The sequence below is a fragment of the Microtus pennsylvanicus genome, chromosome 6, assembly GCF_037038515.1.
Source record: "Microtus pennsylvanicus isolate mMicPen1 chromosome 6, mMicPen1.hap1, whole genome shotgun sequence".
In the NCBI taxonomy this organism is placed as follows: Eukaryota; Metazoa; Chordata; class Mammalia; order Rodentia; family Cricetidae; genus Microtus; species Microtus pennsylvanicus.
In genome coordinates this window covers 108128651-108146112 of record NC_134584.1, presented here as the reverse complement: position 1 = coordinate 108146112, position 17462 = coordinate 108128651, and the positions used below count along the sequence as shown (strand labels likewise).

At 45.0% G+C, this 17462-nt stretch overlaps 1 protein-coding gene and 1 pseudogene across 1 annotated transcript in view; both read right to left on the bottom strand.

The window, feature by feature from the left end:
- Positions 1-3413: 3413 nt before the first annotated feature.
- LOC142852969 (N(G),N(G)-dimethylarginine dimethylaminohydrolase 1 pseudogene) lies at positions 3414-4247 on the bottom strand (annotated as a pseudogene).
- Positions 4248-9834: 5587 nt separating this feature from the next.
- Positions 9835-17462, bottom strand: part of Fa2h (fatty acid 2-hydroxylase) — a 55447-nt gene continuing 47819 nt past the window's right edge. The window contains exons 5-7 of the mRNA XM_075977305.1: positions 13437-13609; positions 12342-12594; positions 9835-11186 (exon numbers count right to left, since the gene is read on the bottom strand). Of these exons, the coding sequence (XP_075833420.1) occupies positions 11107-11186; positions 12342-12594; positions 13437-13609 (506 nt within the window). The 3' untranslated portion in view covers positions 9835-11106. The remainder of the gene's footprint in view (positions 11187-12341; positions 12595-13436; positions 13610-17462) is intronic.

Below are 17462 nucleotides of genomic sequence, written 5' to 3'. Positions count from 1 at the left end.
GACCAGGTTGGGTGTGGCCTTGGGTACCAAAATGATGCAGGCCCTCCCATGCACCCCCAACCTGGATGCTGAACTCATTCCTGTTCCCTGTTGTGATCTGTGAGTTCCCCTTTAAATAAAGAACCCCTTTCTATACCATATTCAGAGTTAGCATGGGATTACTTCATCTTGTGTGGTCCTCTTCATCTGGCACCCAGGTGGAAATAAGTCCACGCTTACTGGGGCACCCTCTCCTCGCTCCACAGAATTCCCAGTTCGCCAGCCTGGACATGTTTCTCACCTGCAACTTGCCTAGGACTCCAACTTTCTCACCGCAGCCCGCTATTTCTTTCACACCAAGATGCCTGCGGCTTTACATTTGTCCGCTGTGCACATCATGGCTCAAGACGAACAGAAAGCTTTTTTTATTCTTTCTGATTCTGACCACAAAAAAACTCTCTCCGTGTATGGAATCTCTTTAATTGCTCTTAAATTTATCAAACAAAGCAAATTTGTCATTATATAAGCAGGGCAACGGGCTTACTGCTCGCATCTTTCTGCCCTCTCACCTACACACGGTTGCAACTGCGACACCTGCTGGCCAATAAAGATGATCACACCTAGAACAATTCACTGAAATTTCCTAAAGGAGGTAAGTAAATTAATAAATTTGAAAGCTGTATGATAACAGACAACGTTACATTAGGAATTTAAGAACCATTTTGCTCACACTATGGATGGCATTCTGCAAGGCTTCTGAGATTTGTCCTTTTTTTTCCACAGCACAACCACACTTCACTCTGTCATGACTGCACTAGCTTTGGCACACAGACTGGAAAACCAGAGGTTGCCTGGAAGAAGACAGGCAAGAAGATAAAAAGGCACAAACCTGACACCCCATGGAAATCATGTCTGAATTCTGTAGCATGTTAAAGAGCGAATGATCACAAAGAATAACGTGCAGCCCTACATAAACCACACCATTAACTAGATTGTTTCATTTTTCCTTAGAGACGGAGAGATGATGGCCTTAGTAATCGGCTCCTAAGAGCATATAAGAACAACTAAATAAGAAATAACATATAAGAACTTGGAAAAAAACATATTATTCATCCATGATGAGATGTTTTGGAATGTGATAGTGATCAAGATACGGTTCGTTCACAGGATGTTCATAGTTAGATATTTGCGCGTGATATGAGTGTAAAGTTAGGCAACAAGGAAGAGACGGAACATATTTCTTCAGAAAGTTGTCAAATAAATGTAAAAGAGGGACAGTGGTAAAGGAAATCTTGATTTCTAAGGAGTTACTCTTCCATCTGCTGAGGGGGGGAGGCAGTAAAGGCAATTCTCTTTTGCTCATCAGGACAAGGACCACTGATCACAAAGGGAGGTGAGGAGGGATAGAGCCGAAAGGAATCTTTCTTTGTCTTCCCAGTTTAAACACCGAATGGCAAACTGCAGGCTGCGCAGCCAAGGTGGTAGTGCCCGGAAGTCTGACGAAGTGCCTGGTTGGGTCCCTGTTCCCTGTAAAGTGCCATGCCCCTGGCTAGCCTGATTCTTCCAGCTCTAAGGAAAGGAATGCTCAGCCTTCCTCCTTTACTGTCACCCTGTCCTCGGTAAGAGACCTGTTTCAGCTTTGTACAAGTTGGAGATTGTGTAATCTGAAGGCTAGAGAGGAAAGAAGTCTCAGCCAAATTCCACAGGAAACATTCATGGATATTTCACGGGAGACTAACACATTGTTTGAGGTTGACTTTGGAAACCGTTTCCTGATTGTGCACCTAGGCCGTGGGTGGAGGCAGCTCCCTCTGACTCTTACCAAACCAGCAATAACCATTTTAGATGCTATGCCTCTTTTGAAGAAAATGGCTTTTCGAGATTGTAAGGGGGTAGGTACAAGCTGAGTCAGAAAGAAGCTAAAAAGAGGGGGTGAGGTGGGGCAGAGAAAGACTTTCTTCCATGCTCCTATAGGACCAGTCATGAGGCAAAATCATGGCATCTTGCTCAGTCTTTCTAAGATGTCCCAAGTGGTTTTTCCAGGCTGCTTGGTCTAGCATTCCATATCAACCACCAGGGGCTGAATTTACCTTCCTAGGTGTGGTAACAACTTCTTCCGGCATTCAGGTCTCCTGCAAACTCTATCAGGAGGTACCTCTGTGAGGTTCCTGTTCCCCAACCAGCCATTCTGATTTTGACCACAGTTTTGCTGAGGACCCACTGTGCTTCTCTAAGGGAAGGAAAGGCTGCTGGTGGTGGTAGGAGATGTGGCCACGGGGCAGAGGAGGAGTGCACCCAAGATGGACCTTCAGGAAGGTGCCCAGACTGCAAGACCTTGGACAAATCCAAGGTCAAGGTGGCTATGAAATAAGAGGGAGAGGCCAAAGAAAGTACACCAATGATAGCCTTTGCAGGAGAGGTTGTGGAGAAAGGGGTACACTCATCCATTGCTGGTGGGAATGCAAACTTGTGCAACCACTTTGGAAAGCAGTGTGGTGGTTTCTCAGGAAATTCGGGAGCAACCTACCCCTGGACCCAGCAATACCACTCTTGGGAATATACCCAAGAGATGCCCTATCATACAACAAAAGTATATGCTCAACTATGTTCATAGCAGCATTGTTTGTTCCAGCCAGAATCTGGAAACAACCTAGATGCCCGTCAATGAAAGAATGGATGGCCGGGCGGTGGTGGCGCACGCCTTTAATCCCAGCACTTGGGAGGCAGAGGCAGGTGGATCTCTGTGAGTTCGAGACCAGCCTGGTCTACAAGAGCTAGTTCCAGGACAGGCTCCAAAACCACAGAGAAACCCTGTCTCGAAAAACCAAAAAAAAAAAAAAAAAGAATGGATGAAGAAAGTATGGAATATATACATATTAGAGTACTACTCAGCAGTAAAAAACAATTACTTCTTGAATTTTGCATGCAAATGGACGGAAACAGAAAACCAAAGAAAGTACCTGGAAGAAAGGTTTTCAGATTTTACAAGAGAGGAGAATGATAAAAATCCACGGGCCAGGGAATTTCACAGGAACCAAAGGCGATTCATGATACAGAAAAGAAAAGTCCCTTGCTTATCTTTCTGATCAGGAAGACAGCCTTTAGAATACCCTGCACCTAAACCATTTCCACACTAATAACACAATCACCAAACTGAATGTTCCCACACTATATTAATCTCACGTTTCAATAATTCGTTAGTTCTGTATTTCCTAGGTTGTTTAATTCATTTAGCAATCCACAGGTTAGGCACCACCGCTGAGGTGAAGAAGGGCGTGGAAAATGAAGCAGTTTAAACTGGAATTAATTTTGTTTCCTGTAAACAAGAGTTAGCAGCACAGTGGCACAATAGATTGTCAAGGAAAACAGAGAAGTGGGTACAGAGTCATCAGCCCAACTTGGGCCACCTCTCTGGCCGCCGGGAAGGGACTCTGGCTCAGGAGTCTGCCTTCTTGTTAATAAAAATGGAACAGCAGGTGAGTAAACCATCATCTACCTTCTCCATTTCCAAATTGCTCACGGGGATCAGTAGATGGCTCTCCAGTTTCTCACGAACCTTTACACTTTCTGGGTGCCCTTCTGGGGTTCGGTGCAGTAAGATGGGCCTTTGGTTAGGGATCTTTAGATCTACACAGTTGGTGGCACAGTGAGACTTGGTCATAACAATGGTCCCTCATTTGCTGCATGATCTTGAGGGCCTTGTGTACAGATTCACTGGACCCTATGCAAACAGGTTGGGTCCAGCTTTGCTGCAGAAACTCTCCAGATGCAAAGAATTGACCACAGGGACTGTGGAGACGGTGTAGACCTTAGAAGTATCAGCCAAGATTTCAGCGCCTAGCTGGTTTGTCCTTTCCGAAAGGCCCACAGAAAATTCTCTGCCTGTGAATATGACATCACCACCATCTAAGGTTGCATTTTCGTCTTTTGTCTCCACGATGTTGACTTGAAGTTTCTCCATTGCCTCTTTCATCATGTCAGTCTCCTTCCTGCGGCTGGGCGCCTCGGGGCAGGTGATGACGGCTGCCAGCCAAGTCCTTCACTAACAGCAGTCGGGCAGGTTCTCGTAGGCCGTTGGCCGGAAGCTGCACCATCTGCAGCCCCAGCTTGCTGCCTAGCATGTCCACACAGAGCTGGTGTTGGCACCCGAAATCTATCTCTTCACCCTGGGAGCGCCTCAGCGTGTGGCGACACAGGGACTTAGGCAGCACCCACACCACTGAGTGGGTGGCCTGGCTGAAGATGACAGGGTGGCTGAGGCTGGTCATGGCTCACATGGAGAGAGGGATTTGGCCTAGCAGCCAGGTCCTCCCAAGGGCAGCAAACTCCCAGCCTGCAATCTAGCTGGCCGAGTATGCAAGCACCCGGAGGCTTCTCTTGACAGCCAATAAATGTGCTGCTGTTGGAACCCTGCCTACACCACTGAGCATGCCCAGACCTGGGTTGCTGGCCCAGCACCTGCCAGCCTACTCCTGTGCTCTCAGCATCAGCAGCATCCCTGCCTGGATCAGCCAGTATGGATGAGGAGGCTAGAGATTTCCCAGCTCTGATGCCCTCCCTGTGCCCAGGTGTCATGATTTTTCTTATGCATCCATTTATTTGATTTTGGGGATTAGCTTTGTTTTTCATATTGTATCCTTAAAAAATGGTTTGATAACATAGCCAAGAATGAGATACATTTAGAAATGATAGTTTTTACAGACTAGTAGTGAACAGCCCACTGAAAAGGATAACATTAATTTGACAGACAAAATTCAATCCATGTCAAATGGTGCTGAGAAATTATCTGAAAGAATTCATACTGTTGAATTTCAATTTGAAAATCAAAATCTGTTTTTAAAAAGTTATGATAGGTTAATGGATAGGGTATCTCTCTAAGAAGGCAATATGCACACCATCCAAATAATGACCAAGGATGAGACGTTATCTTTACTGGACAAATTTCGTATCTTGCAATCATGTGCAGAATAAGAACCAATGAAAGGAACAATAGCAGCAGAGAGAGAGAGAGAGAGAGAGAGAGAGAGAGAGAGAGAGAGAGAGAGAGAGAGAGAATGGATAATAGTAAAAACTTCTGAATTAAATAAGCTTGTATATTTTAAGGATGTGTTGACCTCACAATGGAAACCAGGAGAAGAAAAGCTATGGATACCATCAAAATTAATAAAGATTTAATTTGAAAAGAAGAAACCTCCTGAGACAGAGAAATAACAGCTCACCCACAGAGGTGACAATCGAACAGGTGGTAAGAAAACCTCATAAGGGTTGAGGCAGGGTCCTGTTCTTGTCTTTGCAGGATAACATTCTTCAAAAAGACCCTGGATGTTTAGATGCGTAAAGAGGAAAAGATAACTATCCAGAAAGGATCACCAAGCAAAGAAAAATATGACTTATGTGGACAGGTCATCTGCAGGGTAAAATTTCATTTTCTGTACACACACACACACACACACACACACACACACACACACACACACACACATCTACTAACCAGTAGAATAATAGACTCACTTAAAATCAAAGCTGGTTTTGGAGTTGAAAAATGGCAGTCCTTCTCTAAATCCAAGCATGTTGTTAAAAAAAAAAAAACCTCAGAGTTTCTGTCTCATGTCAGGAGCCATCTGGTATGGGACAGAAAGAAGAAAGATTTTAGGAAAAATTTTACTTTTCTCTATACCTATTTTTGTCTATATCACCTCTTCCATTGAATATATGTTTATATGAATAATGTTTAAGTTTTCCACAATGAACAATAGATTTTCCTTCAGTAATCTTTGAAGTTTCCAGGAAGAAGGGGCCCCACGACAACGACTCCCCCTGGTTGATATGATGTCATGATACTGATAGCGCTACTATAAGAGCAGTTTTGGATACCAGCTGCTCAAGATGATTCCAACTTGGTTAGCTGAAATGATGCACCTTCTTACAATGTTCTGGCCAGAACTCCAAATAAGAACTACAGAAAAACCCTACAGATTACTCAGAGACTATTTGCAAATATTATCGGATAGTAATCTTGGAATTTAATAATCATTTTACTTTCAGAGGAACACATAGAAAGAACATCACCCCATGACAATTGGAAGTAATTCTAGAAGACGACGGCCCTTCTCCCAACAAAGTTTGTCTTCAGGGTTAGGGATCTCAATTAGGGGTTGATTATAACTGGTATATAGGGTTTGGGGTTGGGGTGGAAATTTTGTAGGCTCAGCAATCTCACAAAAAAAGGGGAATTGAACGGGATAATAGGTAGATTAGTGTGAGCAAGCTCATACTAAAAATAATAGTGAGTAATAGAGTGAATACTTTTGAGTTATTAGTTATAGTCAATTTACATTGGCATAGATTCTTACATATTGATACAAATTCAAACTATATTTTTTTAATTTTATTTTTTTACTTATTATGTATACAACACTCTGCCTCCATGTATGCACACACGCCAGAAGAGGGCGCCAGATCTCATTACAGATGGTTGTGAACCACCATGTGGTTCTGGGAATTGAACTCAGGACCTCTGGAAGGAAGAGCAGCCAGTGCTCTTAACCACTGAGCCATCTCTCCAGCCCCCAAACTATATTTTTTATATTGACTATGCTCCTATTTCTGCTTACAATATTTGTACACCTATGGTAAGCTATTTTGTTGGATTGTATGCATGCATGTTTCTACCTTTGCTTAAGACATTTTGTATATTGACACAATTTTAGGATAAATTTATCATATTTCATTATACATTTCTACCCCCAATCAAGACACTTATACATTGTTTACATTTTGAGGTCATTGTCTTCATTTGCTGCACAGTTATTTAAAGATTGTTTAATATTCTAACATGAAGTCTTAGTCTTTAAGTTATACAGGTATTTATTATAGGTCAAAAGTCATCCATGTTTGTCATACTTATAGTTAGATTAATCAGGTTCTTTACATGCATAGAGAGTATATTCTGCATAGATAGATAATCTTCAACCACTTCAAAGAACTGTACTATATTGCATTTAAATAATTTAGGATTCTGTTGACATCAACAGAACCCTAAGTTATTTAAACAATACACAGTGTCCAGACTGGACAAGCAGAATATAGGAAAAAAGACTGTCAAATCTTGCCAAGACAGGGTAAGATGGTTTTGAAAACTTTCCTGCCTCTGAAAATGGTCTTAGCCAAAATTAGTTGCTCCAACGCTGTAAATGAGACTTTGGGCAATTGCCCATGTAGCCAGCTGTCTCTGTCAATTACTGCACATTTTGGAAGTTGCTTTATTGTACTTCTTGCCTATTCAAGTAATAATATCTCCCATCTCAGGTCTTTGATGGTGTTGAAGACTAGATAGTTGTAGTTACTTTCCTCTTACAACTTAGTCAAGCCATTTCTAATACAAGACTTAGACTCCTTAGGATAGAAAAATATTATTGAAACATTTAGTATATGTTTCTTGCTTAATATCTGTCATGGTCCGGTGCCAGCCCGGACCATAAATTATTTCTCCGGACCAGAGGGGAGGCATGGGATTAAAGACACAACTCACATGACTTTTTCAGGAGGGAGATTTTCAGTGATCCCTCATGAAATCCTGAGTTCACATCCTGAAAATTCCTCTGCGTTTATTCTCCAAACAGCCTTTATACCAAAACATAAACTGAGAGGGAAATTCATTAGCATTTTGTTTCCTAGATAACCAGGTAAATGGCTGTGGTCACGTCTATACATCTACCTATGCCTGCTCTGTCAGGTCTTTCTATCTTTCTGCTCTGTGTGCCAGCTCTGTCATGAAGGCCAAATAAACATCTCTATTCCAGGTGTCTTCCAAATTACAAAGAAGGAGCAGAACAACATTAGCATATTCTGACCCTTTGTTAGAGAGGTGACCACCTCCTGTGTGGCAGGTGCAAACTATGGCCTGGAAGTCTGGCCGCCATTCAGTGTAGAAATATGAGCCTACAAATATCGTTTATGTTGGTTTAATTCTAATTTTTATACTTGATATCTGTTTTTATTGTATATAGTTTTGTATTGGGTTTAGAACGCTCTTATTTAGACAAAAGGGGGAGGTGATGGGGAACCTCCTTCAGTCAATGGCCTTTGAGAGGCTGGACCAGGTTCGGCATGACCTTGGGTACCAAAAAGATGCTGGCCCTCCTGCGCTCCCCCCACTTCTGCTCTCACACCTTGATGCTGGATTCCATTTCTGTTTCCTGTTATTATCTATGAGTCCCCCCTTAAATAAAGAACCCCTTACTATATCCTATTAGGAGCTTGTGTGGGATTACTTTATTAGTGTTCCCCTTCATCTGGTGTGTTCCCCTTCACAAAGTGAGTTCCAGGACAGCCAGGGCTGTACAAAGAAACCCTGTTTTGCACCCCATCCTCCTGAAAAAGAGGTGGAATGCTCAGTCCTAAACAGGATATCTATATTAACGTTCTAATCACTAAGGCTCAGGGAACACGGCAGAAGAGGAGGCATTAAGAGTGTAAGAGCCAAGGGTGAGGAAGTGCAATGGGGTGCTGTCTGTTGAAATCATGATCCTACAGCATCTGCGGTTACCTGCACAAGGCCTACACAAGATCCGCCCAGCTAAGATCCCAGCCTAGATGAAGTAGATGGTTGTCAGCTTCCAGTCTATACTGAAGAACTGCTGACAGTGGACAGTTGCTGAGGGAGGACATTTTTATTTTGTTGTTTTGTTTCATTTTGTCTTTGAGGATGTGGCCACCTGGAGGATTACCCATGATCCCAGGGATGGCCCCACACCCATATGGATATAGGCAGCACTAACTGGACTTAACAGGTTGTTCTAGTTTGCCTTCTATTGTCGTGATAACATAGGGTGACCAAAAATAACAAGGGGAGGAAAGGGTTTGTTTGAATTACACATTCCAGTCACAATCCATCATGAAGGGAAGCCAGCAGGAATTCTGGAAGTAGGAACTGAAAGAGAAGCTTATGGAGGAACTTACTAGCTTGACTTGTTTTCTTATACAACCCAGGCCCGCCTTCCCAGGGGTAGCACTGCCCACATCAATCATAAATCAAGAAAATGCCACCACAGACATGCCCTCAGGCCGATCTGATGGAGCCATTTTCTCGGTTGATGTCCTCCCTTCCCAGATGACCCTGGCTTGTGTCAAGCTGACAAAAAACTAACCAGCCCATGGATTATTAAAAATAGGTCATGAAACTCAAAGGGAGCATACTGGGGGCATATGGGAAAAGTTGGACGGGGGGATGGAGATTAGATATGATCAGACTTGGGTGTATACATGTATGAAATTCTCAGAAATAAAGAAAAAAAATCAAAATCCTCCCAGTGGTATGTTAAGGTAGACTGTGAGAGAGATCCCTTCGGAATGCTGGCAACAACCAGAGATGCTGTCTCAAGAGATCAATAAATGAAGTAAGTCTGTAGATCAGTAAATGAAGAAGTCTGAAGAAATCAGTAATAAGACTAAATATGAGGGCAAGTGAGATGGTCAGACAGGTAAGGGACTTGTCATAAATCCCAGTGACCTGAATTCAATCCCTGGGACCCGTAACAGGCCTCCAGAGTTTAGCACAATTTACTCCATGGTGGAAGTGCCATTCAGACCATAAAACCCAGCATGTAGACAGCAGCAAGTAGACCAGGCTGGCCTCAAACTCAGAGACCCGCCTGCCTCTGCCTCTGCCTCTGCCTCTACCGGGGTTGAAGGTGTGAGCCACAATACCTGACCTGCCAGTCAGCTTTGCATTATCTCATTTCCCAGCACTGTATACAACCTGCCCAGAGTAATAACATCCTCCTTCCCAATCATGATGGAGTCCAATCACTACCCACACACACTAACAGGTTTCTTCTCAATGTTTTTATTTTTCAAAATATACAATTTATTTACATTTTTATTTCACAACTGCAGTTTTGTATATTTATCTCAAAATCTCTAGGTAGCTTCACCGTAAACAGTACAAATCATAGGACCAGTCACACTGCTTCTCTTTAGTCTTTGCACCCATTGGGTTTTTGACAAGTTTCAAGTAGTAATGTCTTGCGGGTAAGAAAGGAACAAAGAGGAAGGCAAGATGATTTTTTTTCTTTACATAAGCTCAACACACAGGATTAGAAAGGGCCATCTGACCAGCTACTTCATTTGGAGTCAGATTAAGAATATTTATGTAATTTATAAATAAGACTTTAGGAGCGGGGAGGGCTCTGGTTACAAAGAAGAATGGTCTCAGGGCGGGGAAGGCAATAAGGCACCACGTGAAAGCCCCTTCTTGGCTTCAGGAGGCACTGCTGGGAGGGTCCTGAGTTGGGGCAGGCATCCACCTGTGTAGGTGGAAGCCAAGAATGGCCAAGGCTGGGTTGGGGCTCTCACCAATGCAGAGACCTCTCCAGCCTCTTTTGGGGAGCAGTTTTGTGGTTTGGGGGCATAGGAGAGATGGAGAAAGCAGCTGTTGATTCCCAAAGACAAGGGGCTCCTATCCGCCTCACAATGGATGCCAGCCACCCTCAGCCTTTTTGCCCAGGTAGATGAGTGCCGATTACTTCCACTGAGGCAGCTGGTAGTAGAGCTGGTATCTGGGGTTGGCAAGGCCCAGAATGGCTATCCTGGGGTCTGGGAGTGGCCCGTGGGAGGCATCGTGCTGTCCTTTCTTGGGATAGCCCTTCATTCACTTCTGAACCACCAAACTCTCTCAAGAGAGGGCAGGAGAGTAAGATGTGGCCACAGGCCTACACGCCATGCTTCTGCTGTGACACTGGTCCTCTGCTGCATAGGGAAGCTCCCAGGGAGCCCAGGGTTCTAAGGCACAGGTGGGGTCAGTTTCCTTCATGCCCCTTGGGGCCATTGTCTGGACCCTGAGTCAGTACTGAGGGCTGAAACTTAGGTAGGAATGCCACTGGGGCATTCTAATTCTCTGAGAATGAGCCTGTCCCCAAGGGCCACTTGGCTATCAAGAGGATGCTATCCTCACACAGCAAGCCAAAAGGGAAGTCCTGCCTTAAGGTCTCCACCAAGCTCCAGGGCTAGACACAGCCCATCCTGCCTGGCCAAGCTGATCTCGGTAGGGTCTGGATGGAGGCGGGGGTAGGACAGGGTGTAGGGGCCAGGGCTAGACTAAGGGCAGAGTAGAGGGTCTGGCGGTTGTCACTGCATCTTCGGGTGGGATTCCTCTGGTATGAGGGTGTGGAAAAAGTAATCCCACAATTTAGTACTGATGCCAAACCCTGCAGAGGGAGACAAATGGGGCAGAAGATCAGGTGTTGACGGAAGAGCAGAAAGAAATTTACTTGTAGAACTAGGGAAAATTTCAGTATCTGTCCCCGTCAGCCTTCCCAAGGGCCAAACACCTGTGTCTCTAGTGTTCCCCAAGACACAGTTGGTATAACCCCAGATTCCTTATATGTCCTGAGCTCCTGGGTGGGCCTGGTCCTGCCTGTGTCCCCCCACATTGCTCTCCTTCAGTTTCTCCCTCTTCCTTGCAAGGTCAAGTTCATTCCTGCCTTGGGGTGTTGTTCCTGGAAGTGCCACTTCCTAGATATCAGAGCGGCTTTCTTTTTCATTTGGGTCTCAGCTCTAGTGACATCTGCAGCGTCCTGTTCCTTGAATTTCTTTATCTAGGGCTTTATATGCCAGCATGGTAGTTACAGTGAACGCTGGCCTACTGAGTGCTGGGAGTGTGGCTAGGGCTTCAGAGGGACTGATTGATGATTCCATTCAATTCAAATTAAGTTTTGATATGAACACATATATTTGACACAGTTACTGAATAACTCAGAAGTGTGTTTGGAGCAACTTATATCTGTGAATCTGTCTTTTTAACTATAGATTTTATTGAAAAACATAGATCAAGTATTTCTGACGAAAATTTAGCATATGAATTAAGATGTTCTCTCTGCAAAATAGTGTAAGAGAATATAAGATAGTTCATTAATGATTTTTATGTTAATTACAAGATGATAATACTTTGGTTACGCTAGTTAAATATATCATGAATTTTCCTTTTATCTCTTTATTAATTTTTTTTTTGAGACAGAGTCTTAGGATATAGCTCTGACGAGCCTAAAACTCCCTATGTAGACCAGGTTAACCTCAAACTCACAGAGATCTGCCTGCCTTAGTCTCCAGAGTGTTGAGTTTAACCTAGGTTTTACCACACCTAGCCCAATGCTTTCTTGCTTTATTTTCTTTATGGCACTTACCACTGTCTAAGATAATCTTTGCCATGTACTGATTTCCGAGTTTGCCCTCTCTGCATAGCTGAGTACACAAGTGAGCACTCTGTATATGCCATTTCCTGAATGGAGCCTGGCTTTTAGTTGGGACAGAAACTGCCAAATAAATCAATAAACAAAAATAAAGCCTGGGAGGCTCAGTCTTACCTGATTTCTGGTATTCAAAGTGATGCTTGACATGGTGGGCCTTCATGTTGTACAGGTAGGAGCCCTTGTGTGGTGAGCCAAAGTGCAGGTAGTAATGGGTCATGTCATAGAAGACATAGCCCAGGAGACCCCCTGCAAAGAGGATGCCTGCCACGGCCTCAGGCAGGATGAGCCGCAGAAACACATAGAAGAAGGCAATCACCAGAGAGGCTGGCACTGGGGGGAAGACCAGGCGGGAGCCATCAAAGGGTGCCTGTAGGCAGAGAGGTGTGGGTATCATAGGCAGCCCAAGGCCTGAAGGACCCAAAGAAAGTGTCCTTTTCCTCATTTCCTAGCCAGAATGATACCTGAAGAACTGCCCAAGGACACCCATGATCCTGGGACCACTTATTAGCTACAGCAGGAGTCCTGACCTCATGTACCAAGCCCTTTGCAGAGGGGCTTCCTGGAAACTGAACCCTGGTGTTGTATGGAAGAGCCGCATACCAGTAACCTGGGTTAATACAGTCCATAGTGAGAGGATCCTGGAAGTTGAATAGGATGCTCCCACCCCTCATTTCTCAGTTGGAAGCTGTTTTGAGGAAGGTTTACAGTGAATCAGAGAATCAGAGCCTAAGTCTTTGGCCCTTGACCCTCAAAGGAAGAGGGAGGGTTACTCAGTTCCTTGGTGTCCCCAGGCGTCAGTTCCCACTGTGGGATAGAAGCACAGGAAGACCGTCTTCAGTAGATACCCTTACAGGGGCGAGGGCTCTTGTCTGTTTTGTTCACTGAGATCTAGTACCATACCTGGAGTGTTCAAAGAACATTACTGGCTGAATGAATGAGTTGTAAACATTAAATATGATGAATTTGGGTGATGCATAGAATCTCGTGGTGTGTGCACAAACCTAGAGTATCATACATCGTCCCTGCCTGGCTCAGATTAGAATGCCCAACCTAGTCAGACCCTTGGAAAATCTCAAATATCCTCCATTTTCATAACTCCAAGCCCAGAACCGGGTTCTCAGGAAGACTCCTGGGAGCTGGCGATAGCTGCAAGGCTTCCTGCAGCTGGCTGCATGTGCTGGGGCCTGGAGCAGGACCCACACTGCTCACCTTGTGGTGCTGGCCGTGCATGACAAAGTGCAGCATGATGAGGTAATGGCTGTCGCTGGGGGGCTTCATGTGGAACAGGAAACGGTGGATGAGGTACTCCACGAGGGTCCAGAAGACCATGCCCAACACAAAGAGGCCTGGGAACATGGACTTGGGCACCGCCACGGAATAGTCTGCAGTGGAGCCAGAGAGATGCTCATGGTTGGTGGATGCCATGCACAACTGTGCCTGGTGGCTCTAGAGACCTTGCCAAGGCTATCTTGGGTGTTGTTGCCTTCTGTCTAGTAGCTATGGGCAGGTCACACTGAAAAGCCCTGTGGTAAAGTGGAGAGGAGGCTCTGAGGATCTGTAGTGCGACCCCCCCCCCCTTTCTTTACTAGAGTGATGGGGTTTTCCTAATGAGGACCATATATATGTGAGTGGGTGGGCAGGAAGAAAAGGAAAGTCTAAATAAGGAAATGCCAATAGACTTGAAATCACAGTATCTGAGGAAAATGATCAGTCTGGATGGAGGTGAGATACAGTTATCTGTCTGGATGGAGGTGAGAAGGCTGTGCAGGTATAGTTATCTGTCTGGATAGAGACTGGAAGGCTGTGCAGGTATAGTTACCTATGTCTGGATGGAGGTGGGAAGGCTATGCAGGTATAGTTACCTGTGCCTGGATGGAGGTGGGAAGGCTGTGCAAATATCTTCAAGGTCAAAGTCCTTGAGAACCAGCCCTCTAATGACATGCCTGTTTTTACTCTTTGGTGTAATTCCTGTTTTCATTTTTGATCTCTAGATTTCAACTCTAGTCCTTCTTTCTGCTCCTGTCTAGTTTCCTCCATTTCTTCTTGGTTTTACCCTTTGTGATGGTTGATTTTCTTTGTCAACTTGGCTGGATTTAACATCTCCATGAAAACATGGGAACACACCTCTGTGTGCTTCTATGAGGGTGTTTCTAGAAACATTTAATCTGAACAGGGAAGAACTATCCTGAATGTGATCACAGTGTCTGCTGGACTGGGGTCCTAGACTTGAATAAAAAGGCAGAAGTGCTGGGCAGTAGAGGCACATACCCTTAATCCCAGCACTTGGGAGTCTGAGGCAGGTGGATCTCTGTGAGTTTGAGGCCAGCCTGGTCTACAGAGCAAGTTCCAGGACAGGCTCCAAGGTTACATAGAGAAACCCTGTCTCAAAAAACCAGAAGGAGGAGGAGGAGAAAGAGAAGGAGAAGAAAGAGAAAGGGAAGAAGAAGGGGAAGAAGGAGAAGGCAGAGGAAGAGGAGGAGGAGGAGGAGGAGAAGGAGAAGGAGAAGGAGAAGGAGAAGGAGAAGGAGAAGGAGAAGGAGAAGAAGAAGAAGAAGAAGAAGAAGAAGAAGAAGAAGAAGAAGAAGAAGAAGAAGAAGAAGAAGAAGAAGAAGAAGAAGCTCATTCTCCCTGACTGTGGTTTTATATGACCAACTGAGTGGTTTTCTGCCACCCAGACTTCCCAGCATCGATGGACTAGCCTCAAACTGGGAGCCAAGCTAAACCCTCACTTCAAGTTGCTTTTGTTAGGCATTTTGTCACGGTAATAAAAACTTATACATCCCCCTTCCTCACAAGCTATACTTTCTCTCTTTAAAAAATAGTCTTATTAAGATACCATTCTTAAGCTGAGCATAGTGGTACATGCCTGTAATTCCAGTAATTAGGAGGCTGAGGTAGAAGGATCATTAGTTCAAAACCAGTCTGGGGAGAGCCTTTATCTTTATATGTAAAAAGATAAAGATATAGCCCAGTGGTTTTTAGCTAATTTTGAGTTGTGTGCCCATCATCATTCAAGAGATGGGACTGGATGTCCCTTCTCAGGCTCTACCGTGGAAACTGTGCCTGTGTTTCCAAAATCCCTGCTTCATAACTGATTTTAGTCCAGTATAGCAGCCCCCAGATCTACGCTTCCACCACACCTTTGGCTGGCCACGTGCTACCACGTGTCTTCACATGGTGTACACAGGACTCCAGAGCTAACTCTTCCCAAATGAAACTGTCTTCCTTTCCTTTGGGCCCCACCCCTCCAGGATACTCATTGGGGTTTCTCCTCTGGGGACACCCACATTTTACCAAAACCTTCAGTTTTTTTCCTCTCCAACACCCAGAAGTTTACCAGGGCCTGTCACCTCCACCCACTTCAAATCTCCTTGGCAAAGTGAGAGAAGCCAGAAGCAAGGGCCACAGAGTACCTGGTCCCATTCGTGTGAAAGTCCAGAACAAGTCCATTTGTGGACACAGAGAGCAGAGGGGCAGACACTGTGGGGAGGAGGATGGAGAGTAGGGAGCAACTGCCCATCCAGTCTGAGTTTCCTTCTGAGGCGATGAGAGGGCTTGAAACTAGATGGAGGTGGTGCCTGCACTGAAGGCCACTATGCTAGTCAAGCTAACATGGTTAGTTTTATGATGTGTGGATCTCACCCCCATTTGCATCTGGTTTGTTTGCTTATTTATATGGCTGAAGCCATGCTGTGTGGGGAAGAGGAATATATAGCTGTTTTTCTTGACAATGTCTTGCGCCACCACGCACAGTCTGTTGTTTAAATCCATTTGTCTGTCTGTCTGTTCAGCCATCTCAGTTCACTATTTTTCTTCCTAGATATTTATTTTTAAGTGTGTGGGGAGGCAGGTGCTCAAGAAGATTAGAGGTGCGTGATCTTCTGGAGCTGGAACTACAGAAAGGTAAATTACAGCTGCCCGACACGGGTGCTGGGAATTGAACTCAAGTCCTCTGCAAGAGCAGTACATACTCTTCAGCTGCTGCGCCATCTTTCCAACCCCGGTTCACTGTTCTGACACCCACTGCCTTATCACAAATTATACCCCAGGGCAGTATCAGGCCTCCATTCCTGCTTCTATACCTTGTTAAACCATTCTGTGATACCTCATGGCCTCTACACAAAGTCTAGTCCTGCCAAACACAACATTCCATGTCCTTCAAGTTTTGATCTTCCAGCCATATCACCTGTCCAGGGGCCAAATCTAACCGCTAGTGGCTCCCACGCATACAGACTGCTGATGCTCTCTTTCTTGGAGTCCCTCCGCCTTTCTTGTCCCTGGGGAGCCAATCCACGTGTCCCTGACATCTGTCTTCACCCACTCTGGCTGGCTTGTGCATCTTGCTCTGCCCTAAAGCACTAGGTACTGTGATATCATTTGATTCTTTGCCCCCAACTGGGAGATATGGTTTTCTATGAGTAAGATCTTAATTTTAATTTTTAAAAATTTGTTTTAAAGATGTATTTGTTATGTATACAGTATTCTGCCTACATAGATGTCTGTACACCAGAAGAGGGCACCAAATCTCATTATAGATGGTTGTGAGTCACCATGTGGTTTCTGGGAATTGAACTCAGGACCTCTGGAAGAACAGCCAACAGCCAGTGCTCTTAACCTCTGAGCCATCTCCCCAGTCCTGAGTAAGGTCTTCTTTATGTGTTCAGTGCTTAACACAGCAGGCTCCTAGTCACTTATCAGGGGAGAAACAGCAGAGAACCCCTCACTGGAGGTTTGTTCCTGGATGAAATTTGATCTGTGCCACCCTATGCGCTGACCAGGCTCAGAGGGAGACAGCTTTGAGAGGGACCGCCGAAGGGCCCAGGGGATCTGCACACTGTAGGCAGGCACAGGACCAATGGTTACAGGGGCTGCTGCGGAAGGGAGAAAGCCTGGGCAGGTTGGAAGCAGGAGTGACCACCAGGTTTTTGGCCAGAGTCAGACCAGTCCTCATTTTGACAAATGGCTCCAAGTGAATTTCTAGATGACTGGTAATGACCCTTCATCTGGGAACGAACAAGAGATGCAGCTACAGATTGATCCCATACGCTCCATCCCTCTCTGAAATTCTGTCTCCCCTGAGCTTACACTACTCTCGGCACTCTAGTGTTTATCCCAGTGCATCACTTGTCCGGTAGCTGCATGGGACCCCACTAAGTGTCCCTTTGCCTTGCTTTGTGAGCTCTTTTATTTGCATGTGACTTGTGCCTTGCATGGTGACCTGCAGGATGAGGAATG